A 17,766-nucleotide genomic window follows, 5' to 3' on the forward strand; every position below is an offset into this window, starting at 1 on the left:
CTCTGGGTGACTGAGCTTAGCACCAGTAGCCCACAGGAATCACCCCCGGGCCCACTGATATGCCCCCTGGAGCCAGGAGCAGGCTCCAGGATGGCTCCTGGTGGGAAATAAACAGGCACTGCCTTGTCTCCGTCTGTCCCTGGCCTCCACCACAAGTTCATGCTGACTCCCGCAGCCTGGGAGCTGGTGAGGTGAGAAGCCGGAAGGGTCTTTCTCCTCCTCTATATTTCAGATTACAGCCCACCAGTCAATGTTCCAAGCAACTAAGAAATCTTCACTTCTCACCAGTCCATTTCATTGGCCTTTTGTGCTCAAATATGTTGGTGCATGAATTTGAATTCTGGAATCTTGGAACTGAATGAAAATCATCCTGTGTCAATCACTCTGAACCTTATTTTGGCCAGTCATTGTGGCCCACAACTATAATCCCTGCACACAGGAGGCTGAGGCAGGAGCATTCTGAGTTCTAGACCAGCCTGGGCTACAGAGTGTATTCAAGGCCAGTCTGGACTATATAAGGAGAACTTGTCTTAAAAAACAAACAAATCATAAACAGTTTCAACAGACCACATTAGTTTAGTGTTCCCTAGAAGTGTTTCTTGGTTTCTCAATAGTTGTCTAGTCAAAAGGGCAGGGCCTTCCCAATATCTTCAAGTTCCCAAAAGTGACTTGGTGTAACATTGTCCTCTGAGGATGTCCATGTCCTGGTTACTCAAACAGAAATATGACTAAGGCCCCCATAGGGGCCTTCCTGAGAATGCTACAGTAAGAACATAGAAGTATTTTGGGGTGTCTGGCTTTATGTTCCTTGTGCTGTGTACTTGTCTTTGTTCCCCAAGCACCAAGAGAGAATCAATCACATTACACGTATATGTATTCTCCAAATATTTCCATCCAGATGCAGTGTGGCTACAATAAATATTAAGAGGGTCATGGATGTGAAGGGCTATCTCAGAGAGCCAGCAAGTTTGTTTTTTGGGGGTTTTGGGTTTTTTTGTTTGTTTGGTTTTTTGTCTTTTTGAGACAGGGTCTCACTATGCAGTTCAGGCTGGCCTTGAGCTCACTTTGTAGCTCAGACTGGTCTCAAACTCACAACGATCCTCCTGCCTCAGCCTCTGGAGTGCTGGGATTACAGGTGTGCGCCACCACGCCTGGCCTTGCAAGTTCGGTTTATAGTGAGTGCTATGGTTTCTATCTGGATGTCCCCCAAAGCCTCATGCTGTTCTGGGACGGGCTTCTGGATTTGTAATTGATTCATGGCCAAAAGCTGGGATTATGGGTGTGAGCACTACACCTGCACTGGGCAGGTAGCCTGAACACAATACAATGGAGGGAAAAAGATTCTCTCTCCCTCTCTCTCTCTCTCTCTCTCTCTCTCCTCCCTTTTTGCTCTTGTTGCTTTTGCTGTTTTCCACCGCCATGAATAGTTGCCCCTATGCCACACCATCCTGCCTTGGAGCCAGCTGATTATGGACTGAAACCTCCACAAACTATGAGCTAAATAAACCTTTTCTTCCTTAATTTTGGCTGTCAGGTATTTTGTCTCAGCAACAAGAGAAAAGTAACTGAGACAGTGAGTAAGTAGGTACTGTGAATATGGAAACTGTGGCTGGCTTTGGACAGCTTACAGGAGGAGCCTGGTCTAGAATTTCCCTTTAATGCATAAATAAACTCTGAGGATTTTATGTCTCTATAAACATTGCTGCTTTAGTGTCTTCTTTAGGTTCCCCAAGTGGCTCTGAGAGGAATTTCCTAGTGTTTAGAAAGGAGAAAGGAAAAGAAGTAATCAGCATTACCTTGCTTTCCCCAGCGACTGAACTGGAAAAAAATTATTTTCAGTGCTGGAGATGGAACTCAGGGCCTTCTTCTACTGATTTACTTCCTCAACCCTGAACCAGAAAGCCTTAGTCCCACTCTCTGATAGACAAGGATTAAAGGGATTTTTAAAAAATCAGAAATCTTAAATAAAAGACTTTCCAGAGTAACACTTAAACCTTGTCCGCTGTCTCAAGGCCAAGCAGCTTGATAGGTCCATGCAGAGGAATGCCCGCACATTCTTCAATCCTCCTTCCCCCGCAGAGCTGGAACACCCCGTTCTTGTTATATGGACTGGATTTAGTCTCATTTTCTCTCTCATCTCCCTCTCTGGGGGAAAGACTTGACTTGGGCAGCACTATGGAGAGGCTGGTTCCTTGCCTATGTGGCAAGGAACCAAACCCATCCAATCTTTGAAGACCGCATCCTTCTAAGAGTCCCCGAGACAGATCTACTCAGGTCATTCTCAGATTCCCCACCCTGGAAACTGTATGACAGAATATTCATTTGTTATTTCAAGCAGCTATGTTTTGGGGTAACTTGTTACGCTCCTGATGCTTGCCAAAGCACTACATAACCCTCAGGAGGAGAGTGCTGGCCTGCACTCCCTGAGCTCACTTGCTATGCAGCATGAGGGCTCCTCCAGGACATGAGGCCGGAGTTCTCAGAAATGGATCTTCCTGAAAAAATCTTTGCCTGGTTAAATACTCCCATTAGTAAAATATTGCTTCATAATTTTCCCTCAAAGAAAATCTGTGAACCTTGACACACAATAATTTACCTTAAATTGGAAGAGGCGTTTACCTGCCAAGACAGCAAATTCAATCCAGAACTGCTTCATTTCTAGATTGGTGCGATGGCTCATGGCATAGGATTCTAAATCTGGAAGGAATTTTGGTGATGCCCCTAGCTTATCTCGGGCTGATTCTGCAAGGATGATGTCAGTTTCTGTAGAAGTCAACCATTTAATGCCACAGAGCATCTAATACATTCTCAACTGTGCCCTCCAGAGGGAAGGGAAGAACCTGAAAGATTCTACTGCTTCTAAGATACAGCAGTTGTGACTGTCACCCCCAAAGGGCCTGCATTTGGGATGAGGGAAAGGGGGCTGTTTCTGAGCCAGCTAATTCAAGATTACCTGTGGCATGGGGCAGCTCATACACAGTCCATCAACCCCTAGGGTTACCACTTGTGAATAAACTGTCCGTCCCTGTTCACCTGCACCACGCCTTGCACCCCCTTCCATTCACCAGGGATACGGACAGTGACATTTCTGGCAATTTAAATTCAGTAAACAGGGGGCTGGAGATTTAGCTGAGCAGCACAGTGCCTGCCTGGCAAGCACAAGGTCGTGAGTTCGATTCCCGGTACCAGAAAAAAAATAAATAAATAAAAATAAATTCAATAAACATTCATCGAAGGTTGGCTTGGATGTTAGGCCAGAAATATAGTTATATGAAAATGCTGGCAGTTTCTGGATCGTTAACCCAGTTAGGAGTTAGCCTGGGAGTAACTCCTGTGGAAAAGTTCGTCTTGTCTTAGAAAGGGAAGTCTGAGCAGGGAATTCTCCCACTGTGTTGTCCCTCTATTTTTTCTTTTCTTTTTTTTTTTTTTTTTTTTTTTTTTGAGACAGGGTCTTGCTATGCAGCTTAGGCTGGACTTGAGCTCACTTTGTAGCCTAGGCTGTCTTCGAACTCACAACAATCCTCCTGCCTCAGCCTCCCGAGTGCTGGGATTACCAGTATGTGCCACCACACCTGGCTGCGTTGTCCCTCTAAACTTAGTAACTAGTACTCATTTTTTCCTGGATACTACAGATGCCCACTTTTTTTTTTCTGTGAAGCATTATTTGAGTAGAGTTATCAAAACAGTTCACAGAATCATTTGAGAATAAGATAATATTCACAGCAGTAATGCTAATCTATGGCACACGTGCTGCAGCAGGCACTCAGAGCTGTCTCTGCCGGCACTCAATCCAAGTCACCCCAGCCAAGGTTTGACAAGTTATCAGCATGCATATAACAGCCAAGATCACATTGATTGTGCAAAACCATGCTGGATACAAACTTTTATCTTTCAAAAAAAACTGCATCATTGAAGGCTCAATTATTGTGTTTTTCTTTTAAGACAAAAGGTGTTAATGTATGAGTTGTTTTTTCGGACCTAAAGCCTCAGCATTCAGGTTTAATGGCAGAGTTGGCACTTTTCCAGAAATAAGTGGGCTTGGGGTTGCCGTTTGGGCACTCGGCCTCTGAAAGCTCCATCACTACTGATGTAGCCATAGCCCCAGAAATCCCATACTATTTGGTGATACCAGTGAAACCCATCAGCTTTAAGAAGAGGAGGGACATGAACACTTTCCATCTACTTGGCCTCCTCATTCACATCCTTGCATCAAAACGCCATGTTTTGGCCCCCTTACTTATTAATTTTTGGAGGTATCTCGAATTCCTCTCCAATTTAATGTCAACAGGGAAGTATAATATTCACAAGGGAAGAGCTATTCTAAATCTTTGTTGAAAGGCTTCCTCCCATGGTTTAGATTTAGTGTCTGAGTAATAAATCTGGAATTAAATCAATAGCTCTTGCCAGGCATAGTGGCACATACTCCTTGTAACCCCAGCACTCACAAGGCTGAGGCAGGAAGATTGCGGTGAGTTTGAAGCCAGCCTGGGCTGACCGCATAGTGAGACCCTGTCTCAAAAAACCCAAAATAAAGAAATAAATAAATAATTCTGCTGACAAGGGGGCACAGTGGAAGAACTGACCAAGCTGAGACCAGTGCCACACTCGAGACAATGTATGAGGTTCAAATCCCCAAAAAGCAACTCATAAAATGACAAGAACTGTGTGGACGCTTGCTGTGTAACACAAAACAAGCACGCCACTCTCCTTTCTTGGTGGCCTTCCATGCTGTGAATCAATTTACTACTTGGCAGACCCTGGAAACTGCTGTTCTTATAGAAAGCATGGGAAGGGAGAAGATGTTAAGCTTGGCAATAAGACTTTGCTTTATTTATTATTATTTCTTTTCTTCTTGGTCTTCTGAGACAGGGTCTGGCTAGGTAGTTCATACTGGTCTCATACTTACAGCAATTCTCCTGCCTCAGCCTCCTGAGCGCTGGAATTACAGGCGTGCGCCATCATGCCTGACTAAGACTTTAAGAGTGATTATAACTTCTATGCCTCAGCTTCCCATTCCCAGTGACAGCTTCGTCAGCCCAATAAATTTCTCTTAAGCACTTTTTCTGGAAGATATATTCATAAGTTCCTGTCTCCTTTTAAGATGCTGTGAAAAATCCTACATAGGCTCTGTATTGCATATCTGATGCATGTGTACATATGCAGCTTCTCACAGGTATGTCTGTATTTTACGTGTGTATATGTGCATATTTCTGCATACTGTGAAGCCTGATATGAATTTTTTCCACTTTCCACTGCTTTATACTTTGTTTTTATGGATGGTGACTCAGCTCCAGGCTATAAAACAGTGAGCTCTTGTCAGCTCACTTTGTTTACAGTAGCAATTTATGTGGAGCCTTTGCAGTTACATGATGAACTGCTACTTTACATTAGCTATAATTCTTAAAGCAGTGTGGGGTTCAGGCACCCTGCGTCCAATCAGAATTACCAGAGCAAGCAGTCACTCCTTTCCACAGCACTCTAAGACCTTAGTGGGACCACACTGTAGTGAAAAATAATCAACAAGTTTGATTCTCTTTAAACTCAGTAAGACAAAACTTCTCCCTAGTGACGTGGCTAGAGCTGAAACAGCCCAACCAACATCTAGCACCTCCAGCTTTCACATCATTTTGAGTTGTAGTCTTAAAGCTCACCAAACCGCTATGTGAGGGGAAAAAAACACAAACACAACACAACAAAAACTCTTACTAAACAAACACTACGGGCAGATGGGGCTGGGGATACAGGGGTGAGCAAGAAAAGCAGCATCCCTGCTTTCGTGAAAAGTCCTGTTGCATGACAGACATTTGCTTTCTTTGGGACAGCAAGTTACTTTCTAGACTTTGCACCTTATTGGAATAAGGTTAGCAGGAGCTGGAGTTATCTATTAAGCTCTGGGTGAACTATTCAGATCCCCTGGTTTAGGAACTCCTTTTATCCACTATTCTACCCAGTAACAGAGGTCTATTTTTAGTGCTTTTTTTTCTATGCTTTTTTTTTTTTGTTCTATGTAATTCAGGCTGGCCTTGAACCTGTGGCAATACTCCTGTGTGCTGGGTTAACAGGCATGCAGCACCATGCCTATGTTTGGGTTTCTTAAGACAGGGTCTTGCAATGTTCAGGCTGGCTTTAAACTTGTTATCTAGCTACGCTTGGTGGCATTTGCCTATAACCCCAGCACTCAAGAGCCTGAGGCAGCAGGATTGTTATGAGTTCAAGGCCAGTCTTGGCTACATAGGGATTTCAAAGCCAGCCTGAACTATATAGTGAGACTGTCTCAAATAAAACTAAAAAGTCACCAAACAAAACAGTTGTTATGTGGCTCAAGCCGTCTTGAATTCTACCTTCTACCTCAGCCTCCCAGGTGGTAGGACTACAGGTATGCATCACAGTGCCCAGCTCAGATGTAGCTTTTTATTTTTTGTGATACCAAGAATTCAACCCAGGGCCCTCACATTGAGCCATATCTCCAGCCTTTTTAAAATTTATTGTGTGAGAGAGTCAAAAGTACTAAATTGCTCCATCTGGTCTTATATTTGGAATCCTCCTTCCTTAGCCTCCCAGGGTGCTGGGTTACAGGGGTGCATCACCATGCTCCACTCAGATCTTTTTAGCTGGCCCCAGACAGCACCCATCCAAAGAGCTCGTTGACATCCTTGATTGGCTTGTGCTGCCATTCAGCTCTTACCTAGTAATTGACAAATGACACCAAGGACCTCCTGTTTAAGGAATTCAGTGAGAACCTTTGAATAGTTTGGTTTTTGGACAAGGTCTCCCTTTGTACTCTAGGCTGGCCTGGAACTCATCATCTTCCTGCCTCAACCTCTCAAGTATCAGGGTTTAGAGCATGAGCCACCAGACCCAGCTTTGGCCTGTCCCTTTAAAAGGAAGGCTTGGTCCTTATTTAATCTACCCCTTCATTCTGTTTAATCTATCACTGATAACATTATCATGTAACCCAGTGTATGTTAAATCAACTATAAAAAACACCTTAGAAGTACAAAGAGCTTGCGATGTGACCTGTAGGCCAAAGCTAATTCTAAGTGACAGGATGGAAAAGGAACTGTGCTGGTTGTCTCCAATCTTTTCCTGTTATCTGTCAGAGAATGGGTTACAGTGAACCAGAAACCAAAGTGCTCAGGTCTTTGTCTCTTCAGTCTACTGATACCACCAAACAGTACCGGGAAGCCAACGTTAGCTGGGGAGGCGGAAGTAGACGCAATCAAACTAGAGGTAACGATACAATTTTAGCATGGAAACCAGGAAAATACTGAGGAAAAAAAGGCATTCTTCAAGTTGAGCATGGTGGCACACACCTACAATCCTACCACTTGGGAGGCTGAGGCAGGAGGATCACCACAAGTTCATGTGGCCAGCCTGGGTTATATAATGAGTTCAAGACCACCCTGAACCACATAGTGAGACCCTGTCTCAAAAAACAAAAAGGATATTAATATTGGAACAACAAATGTAAACTGGGCCCATGCTCTGCAAACCACTAGGTAGGACCATCCTTCCTTGAAAATTAAGCTATTAGGCAACTTGCCCAGGAAAAATGATGGATATCTGGGTTTATGGAACCTGGACGAGCAAAATACACACCTGCCTAAACAAAGCAGTCATCTCTAAGAACTGCTATCGCTGGTCCCAACTATCTCCAAATTGATACTGCTCACAGTCACTACAGCCCACAATACTGTTAGTCATATTAATGCTCTTAGTAAAGTTGCACATTAGAGCTCACGTTAGACCGAGGGCTGCTTTTCACTAGAAGTATGTGCATGGACCATGGCAGCAAGATGGAGCTGCCAGCCTGCCTAGTGCAGATGCACTACACAGGAGGGCTCTAAGTGGGAGAACTTCGGGAGACCAAGAACAAAGGTCGAGATCTCAATGCAGAGCTTTTGGGAGAATCCTAGCAGGGCACTGGCAACACCCAAGGACAGGCCTGTGCCCAAGGCAAGCCAGCCTTGAAGGCAGGCTCCAACCCGGGCAGCAATGGGGTCAGTGGTTGCTACTTAGTTGCACTCCTGGCAGCCGCGCAGTGGATGCATTTGGGAAAAGCAGGGGTAGTAAAACCAGTTAATCACATATTAAGTACTTTTGAGCTATTACAGAATTGAGGACTCTGAGAAACCATGTTATCTATCGTACAGAGGCTGTCTTGTGCTCTAAAACTCTAGGAAACACCAAGATTGTGACCTGAGAGTCCAGGCAAAAAATTTAATCCCAGGCATTATGGCTTGTGCCTAGATGTCCCCCCAAAGCGTCATGTGGTCATGGACAGGGGCTTTTTCAGAAGTGGCTGGATCCAGTGTGACTGATTCAGGGTGTAGTGCCAGGAGTAAGGGCGTGAGTGCTATGCCCCTCCAAGGGTGGGTAGCCTGAATGTAATGCAAAGGACAGAAAGAGGCTTGCAACTAGTTACTCTGGTCATTTGTTGCTTGCTTGCTGCCTTCTGCCTGCCTGGCTTCGCCATGGGGTTTCTCCTCTGATGCCCTCTGCCACACCACCCTGCCTTGGATCCAGCTGACTATGGACTGAAACCTCTACAAACTGAGCTAAAATAAGCCTTTCCTCGACTTTGGGTGTTGGCTATTTGAGCAATGAGAAGGAAACTAACACACCAGGGATCACAAATATCTAAAGTTAAAGGCACAGGAAAAAGCTGGTCAGCAATAGAACTCCAGTCTTAAAAATTCACAAAGTACAGTTAAACCTAAACTTATTTTGCCCGTATGACAAAATAGAAACAAAACACCCTCCCCCGCTTTTTGGCAGGAAATAAAAGGAATGAAATGGCACATAGGTTTCTAAGAAAAACACAACAGAACACGTCAGAAAAGATCTTATAAATGTTAGGCTGATTTATGAGCACTGCTCTGGGCAGTTACAGTTTGTTTACAGCGAGGAGTTATTTAACTTTGAACATACTGTACATAACAATTAGAAGTCACCATGGCAAGAGAAAACCACAGCTGGCCTGCTGCACCCAGCACAAAAACGAGATAACAGGAAGGACAATGTAGGAATGGAGGTGGGGTTTATTATAAAAGAAACTCCTTAGGAAACAGAGGGATATTCTGCACCGGGAAGACAGACATGAAGATACAAAATTACAAGTGTTTTAACTCTAGCCCTGTCCCCAAGGAGACAGCTGAAGGAAACAGGCAATTCTGTAAAATCACACTTAAAAATCCTAAAAACTTGATTAAAATCTAAACTTGTCTTGCTTTTAAAAAATTTAATATATCAAAAGTCCTGTTTTAGTGACATGCTAGCCCCACCGGAAAGGAAATTCGGTACCCACGATGTGCTCAAGTTGACCAGCCAACTCACACTTCCAAACCCAGATGTGGACAGCTACGTGTCTTTAAACCCAGCCACAAGGCTCAGGGGACAGCTAGGACTGCACACCCACCTGCCAACTGTCCAGTGTCCTCCTCCTACAGAAAGGTGGGCAGGGCGGAGACACTCTTACTTGATAATGAAGGACTAAGGGCCACACTGACCACCCCTACCGGAAAGGAGATCCTTATTCCTAAATCCAATTTGGTACCCGGTAACCAGGTTGATTTCCTCCTTTTAGAAAAAAAACAAAACACACGTATCTACATACCCATATATAATTTTTTTGTTTTTACATTTAAATATAAAAATACTACTCTGTTTTGTGTTATAAATGGAGGACCAAGTGGTAAGAACTGTTTTTTCCAAAGTAGGGATATCCATCAGTTCACTCAGCTTTGTGTTCTGAGGGCTTGGAGCCCCAAGCAGGGGAGCACGGCAGCAAGAGACCAAGGAAGGGCGTCCCTCCTTAATCCCAGCCAATCCTCCACTAATTTCCATTTACACCTTAGAAAACAGAATCCCACCGAGAGAGGTCCTCACTTAACCCGTCAGGTCTCTCCCTTGTCAGCTATCCTGAGGGAAAAAAATCTTCCTCCCCTGCACCTTCACGAACACATCTGCTCCGTCCGGAGAGCTCACCTACTGGACCAGCACACTCGGGGAAAGCAGTGGTTAGTTTCCCTACCCGTGTCCCCACTAATGCATTAGAAAGTTTCCGTGATAGGGACAGAGGGGGTGCGTGGGTGCGAAAAGATTAAGAACCTGACCCCTCTTATCCTAGCCAAAGAAAGCAAGATTAACTGAGCATACGGAAGAAAAAAAGACCTTGATATTACAGCCTTTGAGTTACACGGGACAAGGAGGACAGCTGGGAGACGGGGAGGAGCTGGAGGGCGGAGAACTAGCAAGGGCTCAGTGGTTGCAAGTCTAGTCCACTTAGTTTTTGTACTGGAAGGGCTCATCGCCAGTCTCGTTGAGAAGACAGGTGCGGATGAGGGCTTCTGTCACCGCAAAGGGGTCACAGTTGGCAGAAGGGCGACGGTCTTCAAAGTAACCCTTCTTCTCCTGGCCAACAGTCCGGGGAATGCGGATGCTGGCGCTACGGTTGGCTACACCAGCAGAAAAGTCGTTGATGTTGGAGGTTTCGTGGAATCCAGTTAGGCGCCGGGCATTGTCCAGGCCCCCCTTGGGATCATAGGCACGGATGTGGTACTGGTGCCGCTTGCTTAGCTTCTCGATGGCCTCTTCAATGTACCTGCAGGAACGGAAAATGAGGGTCCACCTGGTCACCAAGAAATCGCCTGCTCTATAGCGGCAGAAACAGGTATGACTGAAGTTCACCAAGCTATGGCCCCAACACCAATACACTTTCCACGAGGGAAATGACTTTGCCTTGTTACCTATATGTCTCAGGGTTCAGAATCGTGCCTGACAAGTAGTACAAAGTTATCGTTTGTTGACTGAAAAGAGCTGAACAGATCACTCGAAAGAGCTGAGCATCTAGATCTGTCAACTTTTCCCTATCACCATCTTTCAGTCTATTCCTAGAGTATCATGAGGCACTTTTCTTTTTTCGTGGTGGTGGTGTGATACAGGCTTTCACTATGTAGCCCAGGCTAGTCTTAAACTCATGGTGATTCTCCTGCCTCAGCCTCGGAATGCTGGGAATACAGGCATGTGCCACCGCACCCAGGTCATCAGGCACTTCTCAAATGGGGAACAAAATAGACATTTAAACCAGGTATCAAGAACCAGACTTGGCAAGACACTGGGGAGGAGACTGTGCTGAGACCGATGCTCCCCTCCTTCAGTTCCTGCCAGGGGAAGAAGGCCAGCCCCAGCAGCAGGTACTCACTTCAGACCGTTCTCCTCCCGCATGGCCTTTGTGCTGAAGTTGGTGTGACAGCCTGCACCATTCCAGTTCCCAGGAATGGGCTTAGGATCAAAGGTTGCTATCACTCCGAAGTCTTCACATACGCGATGCAAGATGAAACGGGCCACCCAGAGATGGTCTCCCATGCAAATTCCTTCACAGGGTCCTATTTGGAATTCCCACTAGAAAGAATAAGATCGGCCTTTAGAATAAACCACTCATTCTAACACCAGCTTCTGAGCCTGCTCCCTTCTCTATTCACCCACACTTGAGTCTGGGACGGGTGAGCAGTGAATGGGCAGCCTCTGCTGGCCACAGTCATTTGCCTCCCTCACCCTGAGGTCTTAGGTGCTAAAGAAAAAGGTGGCGACTACAGCCATTTACCTGGGCAGGCATGACTTCAGCGTTCGTCCCCGTAATCTTGACTCCGGCGTACAAACAGGCCCGATAATGAGCCTCCACAATATCCCTGCCATAGGCCTTGTCTGCTCCCACACCACAGTAATATGGACCTGCAAACACCAGAACAAAGCGGTAAGCTGCCTGTGAACACCTTTAATCCCAGTATGCGGGAGGCCGAGAGAAGAAAACAGCAGCTCGTGCAAGTGCAGACTGGGATACATAGCTAGAGGTTGGCCTGAGCTACATGTTAGACCTTGTCTCAAACAGAGAAAGAAAAAATTGGTAAGGTAAAAGAATGAGGAAACCAAAAACTCTCAAAGACCAAAATCAGAAGGCCTTCAAAATTTGCTCTCCCGAATAACTATCCCAGCTTTGGCCTGCAGTGGGGGGATGGAGAGCTCTGGGGCTCCTCTCTGTCCTGGCCTTAAAGGTGCCAAAGGCTTCCTCCTCCTCAAAGCCTTCTCCTTACTTTCCTACATTAATATTCACTTCCGGCTTTGGGTAATGTGAGGGTGTCTTTACCATTATTTTAGCCACTCCCATCAGCCTTTTGATTTTGGAGTTGCTCCATCTCTGGAGCGGGGGCCTTCCCGGACAATAAGCACTGGAGGGAAGATTCATCTTCCTCTCTCCAAAGGACTTACCTTGGGGCCCAGGAAAGCCGTTGGAAGGCCAACCGAAGGGGTGGCCATCAGTCCCCATCAGAGTATATTCCTGCTCCATTCCAAACCAGGGGTGCTGGTTGCATACCATGTCCATTATCCGTCTACAGGTGTGTCTTAAATTGGTCTCTAGAAATAGTCAATGTACCATTAGGGTTGTAGAGGAACAGATCTCTCAATCTGAGTGCTGATCAGAAAAGTCCTAACTTACACAACTGAACTGACTCCGGGGAAAACTGTCCCACCAGTAAGTCAGGAACACGGCAGAGGCTACAATGTAACTGTACATTACAGAGAGACTCTGAAAGACTTTAGTTATAATTAAACTCAGTTACAATCAAGTCACATGGGAACTGATCCTGAACAGAGCAAGTGTTCACCTTATCTGCACGCTGGCCATCTCCCAAGAGCCAAATGCCAGGCACTTACACCCGCTGTTCACAAGGCAGCTGCTTCTAGCTGTCAAACTTAGTCCCTAGTTTCTAGGCACTTCCAGTCAAATCTAATTTTTATGGAGAATAATTTGTCCATTAGGAGGCTTACATTCCTGGTGAGTTTAAATGTTAAGTTATATAATATTAGCTGGTACGGAAAACAAAAGTGAGATGAGCTCAGCTAGAAACAATTTCCAAGCTAGAAAAGGCTTCAAAGGAGAGCCTGAGTCTGTAACAACCCTGATGTAAGATCAGAAGTCTTCATTTCTAAAGAAAACAAATCTTAGAAGCCTTAGGTTAAGTGACCTGTGGAGGTTATGGGGAAGCAGAGCCAGGAAATCGTTGGTTGTCTTGGCTTCAGAGCCCAGGACCTTTAGAATACACCTTTTTGAAACAAAGCCAATGAAGGTCCAGCGGCACTAAGTTTAACTGGTTGTATAGCAAGAGATGTCACAGGAGTTCCACTGGGTTTAAGTAGCTAACTGGTTGAAAACTGGAAGTGGGCAAAGGTGCAGTTACCGCAAACCTCTGAGCCAACGTGATTTCAGCCAACCAAGATGTTCACATTTTAGTTAATGGACAGATGGATGACCAGTCCCTCAGAGTACTGACAGTTCTGAGACAGTCTAGCTTTCTAATACCAATTTCAGAATATTTCTCCCTTCATGGAACTCATGGATTGAGTTGGGATCCATACCCAATCTGTACATACCTGCAGGCTTCCGGTTATACTTGAAAACTTCACAGAACACCAGTTTGTTGGGGTCTTTGCGGAAGGGGTCCCGAAACATGGCAACAGGGATGAGGTACATGTCACTGTTGGAGCCTTCTGACTGGAAAGTGCTAGAGCCATCAAAATTCCACTCAGGCAACTCTGGGACAAAAAGAGGTGGGAAAATTACATTAAAAATGTGTAGGAAATCCCCAGCCAAGAATATAGCTAACCTTCTTTAACATTTCCATCTCTAAAGTGAGTCACAAACACCACTATCCCTAGATCCTTCTTCAACAAGTGTACCTACCTATCTCTACAGTCCTTCCCGAATTCCAAGTAAGACTACTACCTAAGTTCCTTAAAGAAATAAATTGCAACAACTACCACCTAAGAACAACATATACTTCCTCCCTAAAAGACTCCACTATGTGCCAGGTGTGGATGTCACCAAGGAGTCAACTATTGAAAATACTGAGGCAAGGGAAAGAATCTTTGTCTCTCATCCCTTACTATCTACCGACTTTTCTCAGTCAAACTGTCCTAGAAAACAGACGTTCCCATACCATTTAGGCCAGTTTGTCACTTCAGTTTACTGAGTTCTCACAAGGTAGAGATCATACTCTTACCTTGTGTGAACAGGGCCCATACAATGTCAGACACACAGCTAGTACACAATGTACGCTATATGTTATGGTCATTCATTCACTCATTCACTCAAATGTGAGCATTATAAGTAAGCTATCTGAAAATAGGGAAGTGGTGACATTTTCCCCTTGGGCCTGGGGTGGGGGCATACAGTTTGTTCTAGACTGAAAAATTAAGGTCACAACTCTAATATAGTAGCCTCTGAAAAGATAGGTAACTAGATCATTTAAGAATTTCTACAAGTGGCCTAATAAAAAGAAACAGATAGTCCCACTCACAAACCACTTCAAAGCACGTACTTTCATGCAGAAGCCACGTGATGAGTAAAGAACACAGTACTTCAAGAGTTTGTAAACTAGATGGCACTTCTTCAGTTAGAGCAGTGGCTTTCAAACTGGGTTCCTGAACATGCGTTAGGGTCAGTTCAGCAGGGATGGCCAAGTCAGCAAAGACTAGCTCCCCACTCTGCACAAACCAGACTCCATCTTTTTTCCTTCTTTTCTCAATACACTGGCTTATAGGCCAGACTCTATTTAAATAAAGAGTTCCTTTGTTGCTACACTCGGAGGCTGTGCAGGAGGCTTTACAGGGATTGATCGAAGTCTGAAAAACCCTGCCTTAGAAAAGCTTTGCAAACAGGATAAAGAAGCCAAATCTAGGCTCTTAGTGCCGGTCTAAAGCTGCTCAATGCCCACCCCCATGCTGCTCCCACTAGGGGCCTGTGCCCCACCCGAGCCCGGCCTTACCTTCTACACACTTGGGCTCACTGTCCAGGGTGCGGGTCTTGCAGCGCAGTCCTTCTCCAGTACCGTCAATCCAGATATACATGGCCTGGACCTTGTCGCCCTGAGGCAGGGCCATGTACACCTGCTTGATGCCTTTGTTCAAGTGGGAACTCGCTGAGGTGGCCATGGTGGAAGATGTTCTAAAGAGAAAAAAGTAGCTTTATCAGTACAGATTCCAAACTGCTCCCCTGCAGGAAAGGATTAAGAGGGACAGCAAAATCTTAAAAAGTGGGGATGGCAATCCTTCTCTTGAAAGTCAATACACCTAAAGGTACTTTTTCTTTTTTTACTCTTTTTTTCAGAGGGCTTACAGTTTTACAGATTGAAATCTTGAGAGCCACCGGTAAAAATCTGGTCACTACCTTTTGATGCAGTTAAAGCAGATAACTGCTAAGGGTCAAGGCATTGGTAGGAACTCATCATCTCTTTACAATGTGAGGCTTAGAGGTCAAAGTTCCACAGCTACTGAAGATATGAACCCCCCAATCTATACTTGTGATTCTATAATTTCCACTAGTCTGATGCAAAGTTCTATAACTCAATATAGTCAAGGTAGGGAATTTTAAAACTAAGCTGGCAAGCCAGGTGTGGTGGCACACCCCTGTAATCTTAGCACTCAGGAGGCTGAGGCAGGAGGATAGCTGCAAGTTCAAGGTCAGCCTTTACATAGTGACCCTGTCTCCAAACCAAAAAAAGAAAAGAAAAAGCTACTAACAGGAACTAAAGGAAATAAAGATTCAGATATAGAATACTTATTTCTTCCAACACAAGTTAAAATCCAGAAAACATGGCTATGGTTTCTGTTATGAGTTTCCCCTTAGCCTCTCACCCCTGTGGTCTGCATGGAGATCCACTCCTCCCTCGAAAACAAAAAACACCTTCATGAGTTTAGATTTGAGGATGAAAAAGCCAGGTTGGCTAGAACATTTAATCAAAGGCTGCCAGTTTGCTATTACTATTACAAAGGTGGTTAGAAATAGCTGATTCAAGTCAGTTTCAAAGGTACCCTCTCGGTAATTTTCACTGATGTGATATGAAGTTCTCATCTCAGGACACAAGCTCAGGCTCAAGTACCAGAATGACGATATTCTCTTGAGATTCCACTAGAAAATCTCTTCAAGTGGGAAATTCCCACTTCTAATCAATAAGATTGATATTTCCAAAGCTCTGGGGCATACTGAAGACTGCAAGCTACAGCCACAAATCTCTGATGCCACAAAACCAGCCTCAACAAAAGAGGAAACATCCCCCGCCCTCCGTGGCCCAGCGTGGCTGGAAAGGGAACATATTGTTCTCCTCCAATGACTTGGGCAACTTCTGAAGTACAGTGGCAATGTTTCTATGGGCAACCGTCCATGTTTGCCCAGCTGTAAACAACTGCTTCTCCCAAAAGCCTCACCCAAGGGGAAGGGAACCTCGTAGTTAAATCCCACAGCTCCTTTGCCTAGTGTCTAACTAGACCCGGTCATCAAAGTCCACCTTGCACCTCAGCCTAAAGGCCAGGGCAACCCTTAAAACCTTCAGTGTCCATTGAAAGCTGTCTCAACTCCAACATCAAACCACACGTTGTGGATCTCTCTTGCTTTTCTCCACGAGACCAAGTGGAAGCCAGCAGCCCATGCACTGTAATCAACTGGTGCCGCCGCCACGGCAGTGCCACGTTCAGGTGGGGGAACGCAGTCAGGAGTTGCCGGCGGTTCGTGCAGCTGCAGCCTGTGCCGGCTCCTCCTCCTCCCAGCCCCCTCACTCACCCCAGCCACAGAGCGTGAACCGCGTTGTTAGGGGTGCCCTCTCTAACTCTCCTCTTTTTAGAGCCGTGTTCGCGCTTCTGGCTCTCGGGCTCTCGCAGGTCCACACACTGCAGCTTGCCCGGGGAGCGCTTTGGAGGGGGGGACCCCGAGCGCTCGGAGCAGGAGGCGCTGGAATTGGCCGGTGGTTGGTTTAAGCTCATAACCTTGCCCTGCGATTTCTCCCCGTAGTTCCCGGAGCATGTCACGAAGGCCACGCAATTGGGAGACCGCACGGCCCAAGAGCTGGCGCAGTCTTCACCCTCGTCTGAGGTTTTCTTTGTGGAGTCGCGGCTGGGGGGGCATCCCCGCTTTCCGCCCCCAGGGGGTTTGGGATAATCCACCGTGAAGGCTGTCCCTTCCCACCGCTGTGTCCTGGAAGCCGGAGCCCCGGTCTTCGGGCCCGCGTGGACTCGCCTCGCTCAGGGGGCCATGCCCGCAGCCCACAGGGCAGGCTGGTGGGGGGGCGAGGGTGGTCCAAAGCGCCCGCTGCCACCCGGCCCGGTCTCCACCGGGGCGCCCGCCGGCCACGCCACTGGCCGGCTCTCCATTGTTCGGTCACATTGCAAGGGCCCAGGACCACGCCACAGACTCCGGCTACCCGCTTCCACCCAGGCGCCTAGGAGGCCCCCAGGACCACCACGACTCCCCCAAGACCCTCAGGCGGACGAGGCGGGCTAGGCGCCCGCGACCCCAGGACCACCGGTGCACAGCTCACGCCACCCGGAGCGCAGGACTGGGGGCGGCGCCTTCCAGCAGAAGGGTGATCAAAACAAGCCACCATCCCCCGCGCCGGCGCTTTCCCAGCCTGGCGAGGGCGCGTCCCGCGGTCGCCAACCCCACCGGGTGGGGGCACCAGCGCCCGCTCCCGGCGCGAGGGAGCGGGCCGCGCCCGAGGCCGGAGCGAGCGCGAGGAGGGAGGCGGCACCGCAAGCTGGCTTACCGGGCGGCGAGCGGGACACGGCGGCCGCGAAAGCGAGGCAAGGAGGGCGAAGAGGCCAAAGTTGTGCTCACAAGTCCCGCGCTCCTCCCATGCTCCGAGCCGCGGAGGGCCGCAGCCCGCTGCCTTTATCGGCCGCCCGGCACCGCCCCCGGCGCCCTGATTGGCTCGCGGC

At 46.9% G+C, this 17,766-nt stretch overlaps 2 protein-coding genes across 2 annotated transcripts in view; one reads left to right on the forward strand and one right to left on the reverse strand.

The window, feature by feature from the left end:
• Positions 1 to 8,839: 8,839 nt before the first annotated feature.
• On the reverse strand, positions 8,840 to 17,003 carry Glul (glutamate-ammonia ligase). Its single transcript, XM_005375000.2, has 7 exons — positions 16,616 to 17,003; positions 14,826 to 15,004; positions 13,432 to 13,593; positions 12,268 to 12,414; positions 11,606 to 11,733; positions 11,204 to 11,403; positions 8,840 to 10,603 (listed from the first exon to the last, which is right to left on the reverse strand). The coding sequence occupies exons 1-7, from the start codon at positions 16,813 to 16,815 to the stop codon at positions 10,285 to 10,287; spliced, it is 1,335 nt and encodes a 444-aa protein (XP_005375057.1). The 5' UTR covers positions 16,816 to 17,003; the 3' UTR covers positions 8,840 to 10,284.
• The window catches only part of Rgsl1 (regulator of G-protein signaling like 1), a gene marked incomplete in the record, with an annotated part of 120,989 nt that continues 120,225 nt past the window's right edge, over positions 17,003 to 17,766 (forward strand). The window contains 1 exon segment of the mRNA XM_013521438.1: positions 17,003 to 17,609.

The sequence above is a fragment of the Chinchilla lanigera genome, unplaced genomic scaffold (assembly GCF_000276665.1).
Source record: "Chinchilla lanigera isolate Chin_1 unplaced genomic scaffold, ChiLan1.0 scaffold00005, whole genome shotgun sequence".
In the NCBI taxonomy this organism is placed as follows: domain Eukaryota; kingdom Metazoa; phylum Chordata; class Mammalia; order Rodentia; family Chinchillidae; genus Chinchilla; species Chinchilla lanigera.

Bases quoted from the DNA above. Each gene is read 5' to 3' on its own strand.
- Glul (XM_005375000.2), bottom strand. From the start codon at position 16,815: ATGAGCTTAAACCAACCACCGGCCAATTCCAGCGCCTCCTGCTCCGAG. The intron at 12,415-13,431 runs GTATGTACAGAT...GACTATTTCTAG, and splicing joins GTATAACCGGAAGCCTGCAG to AGACCAATTTAAGACACACC. The intron at 11,404-11,605 runs GTAAATGGCTGT...TATTCTTTCTAG, and splicing joins CTGAAGTCATGCCTGCCCAG to TGGGAATTCCAAATAGGACC.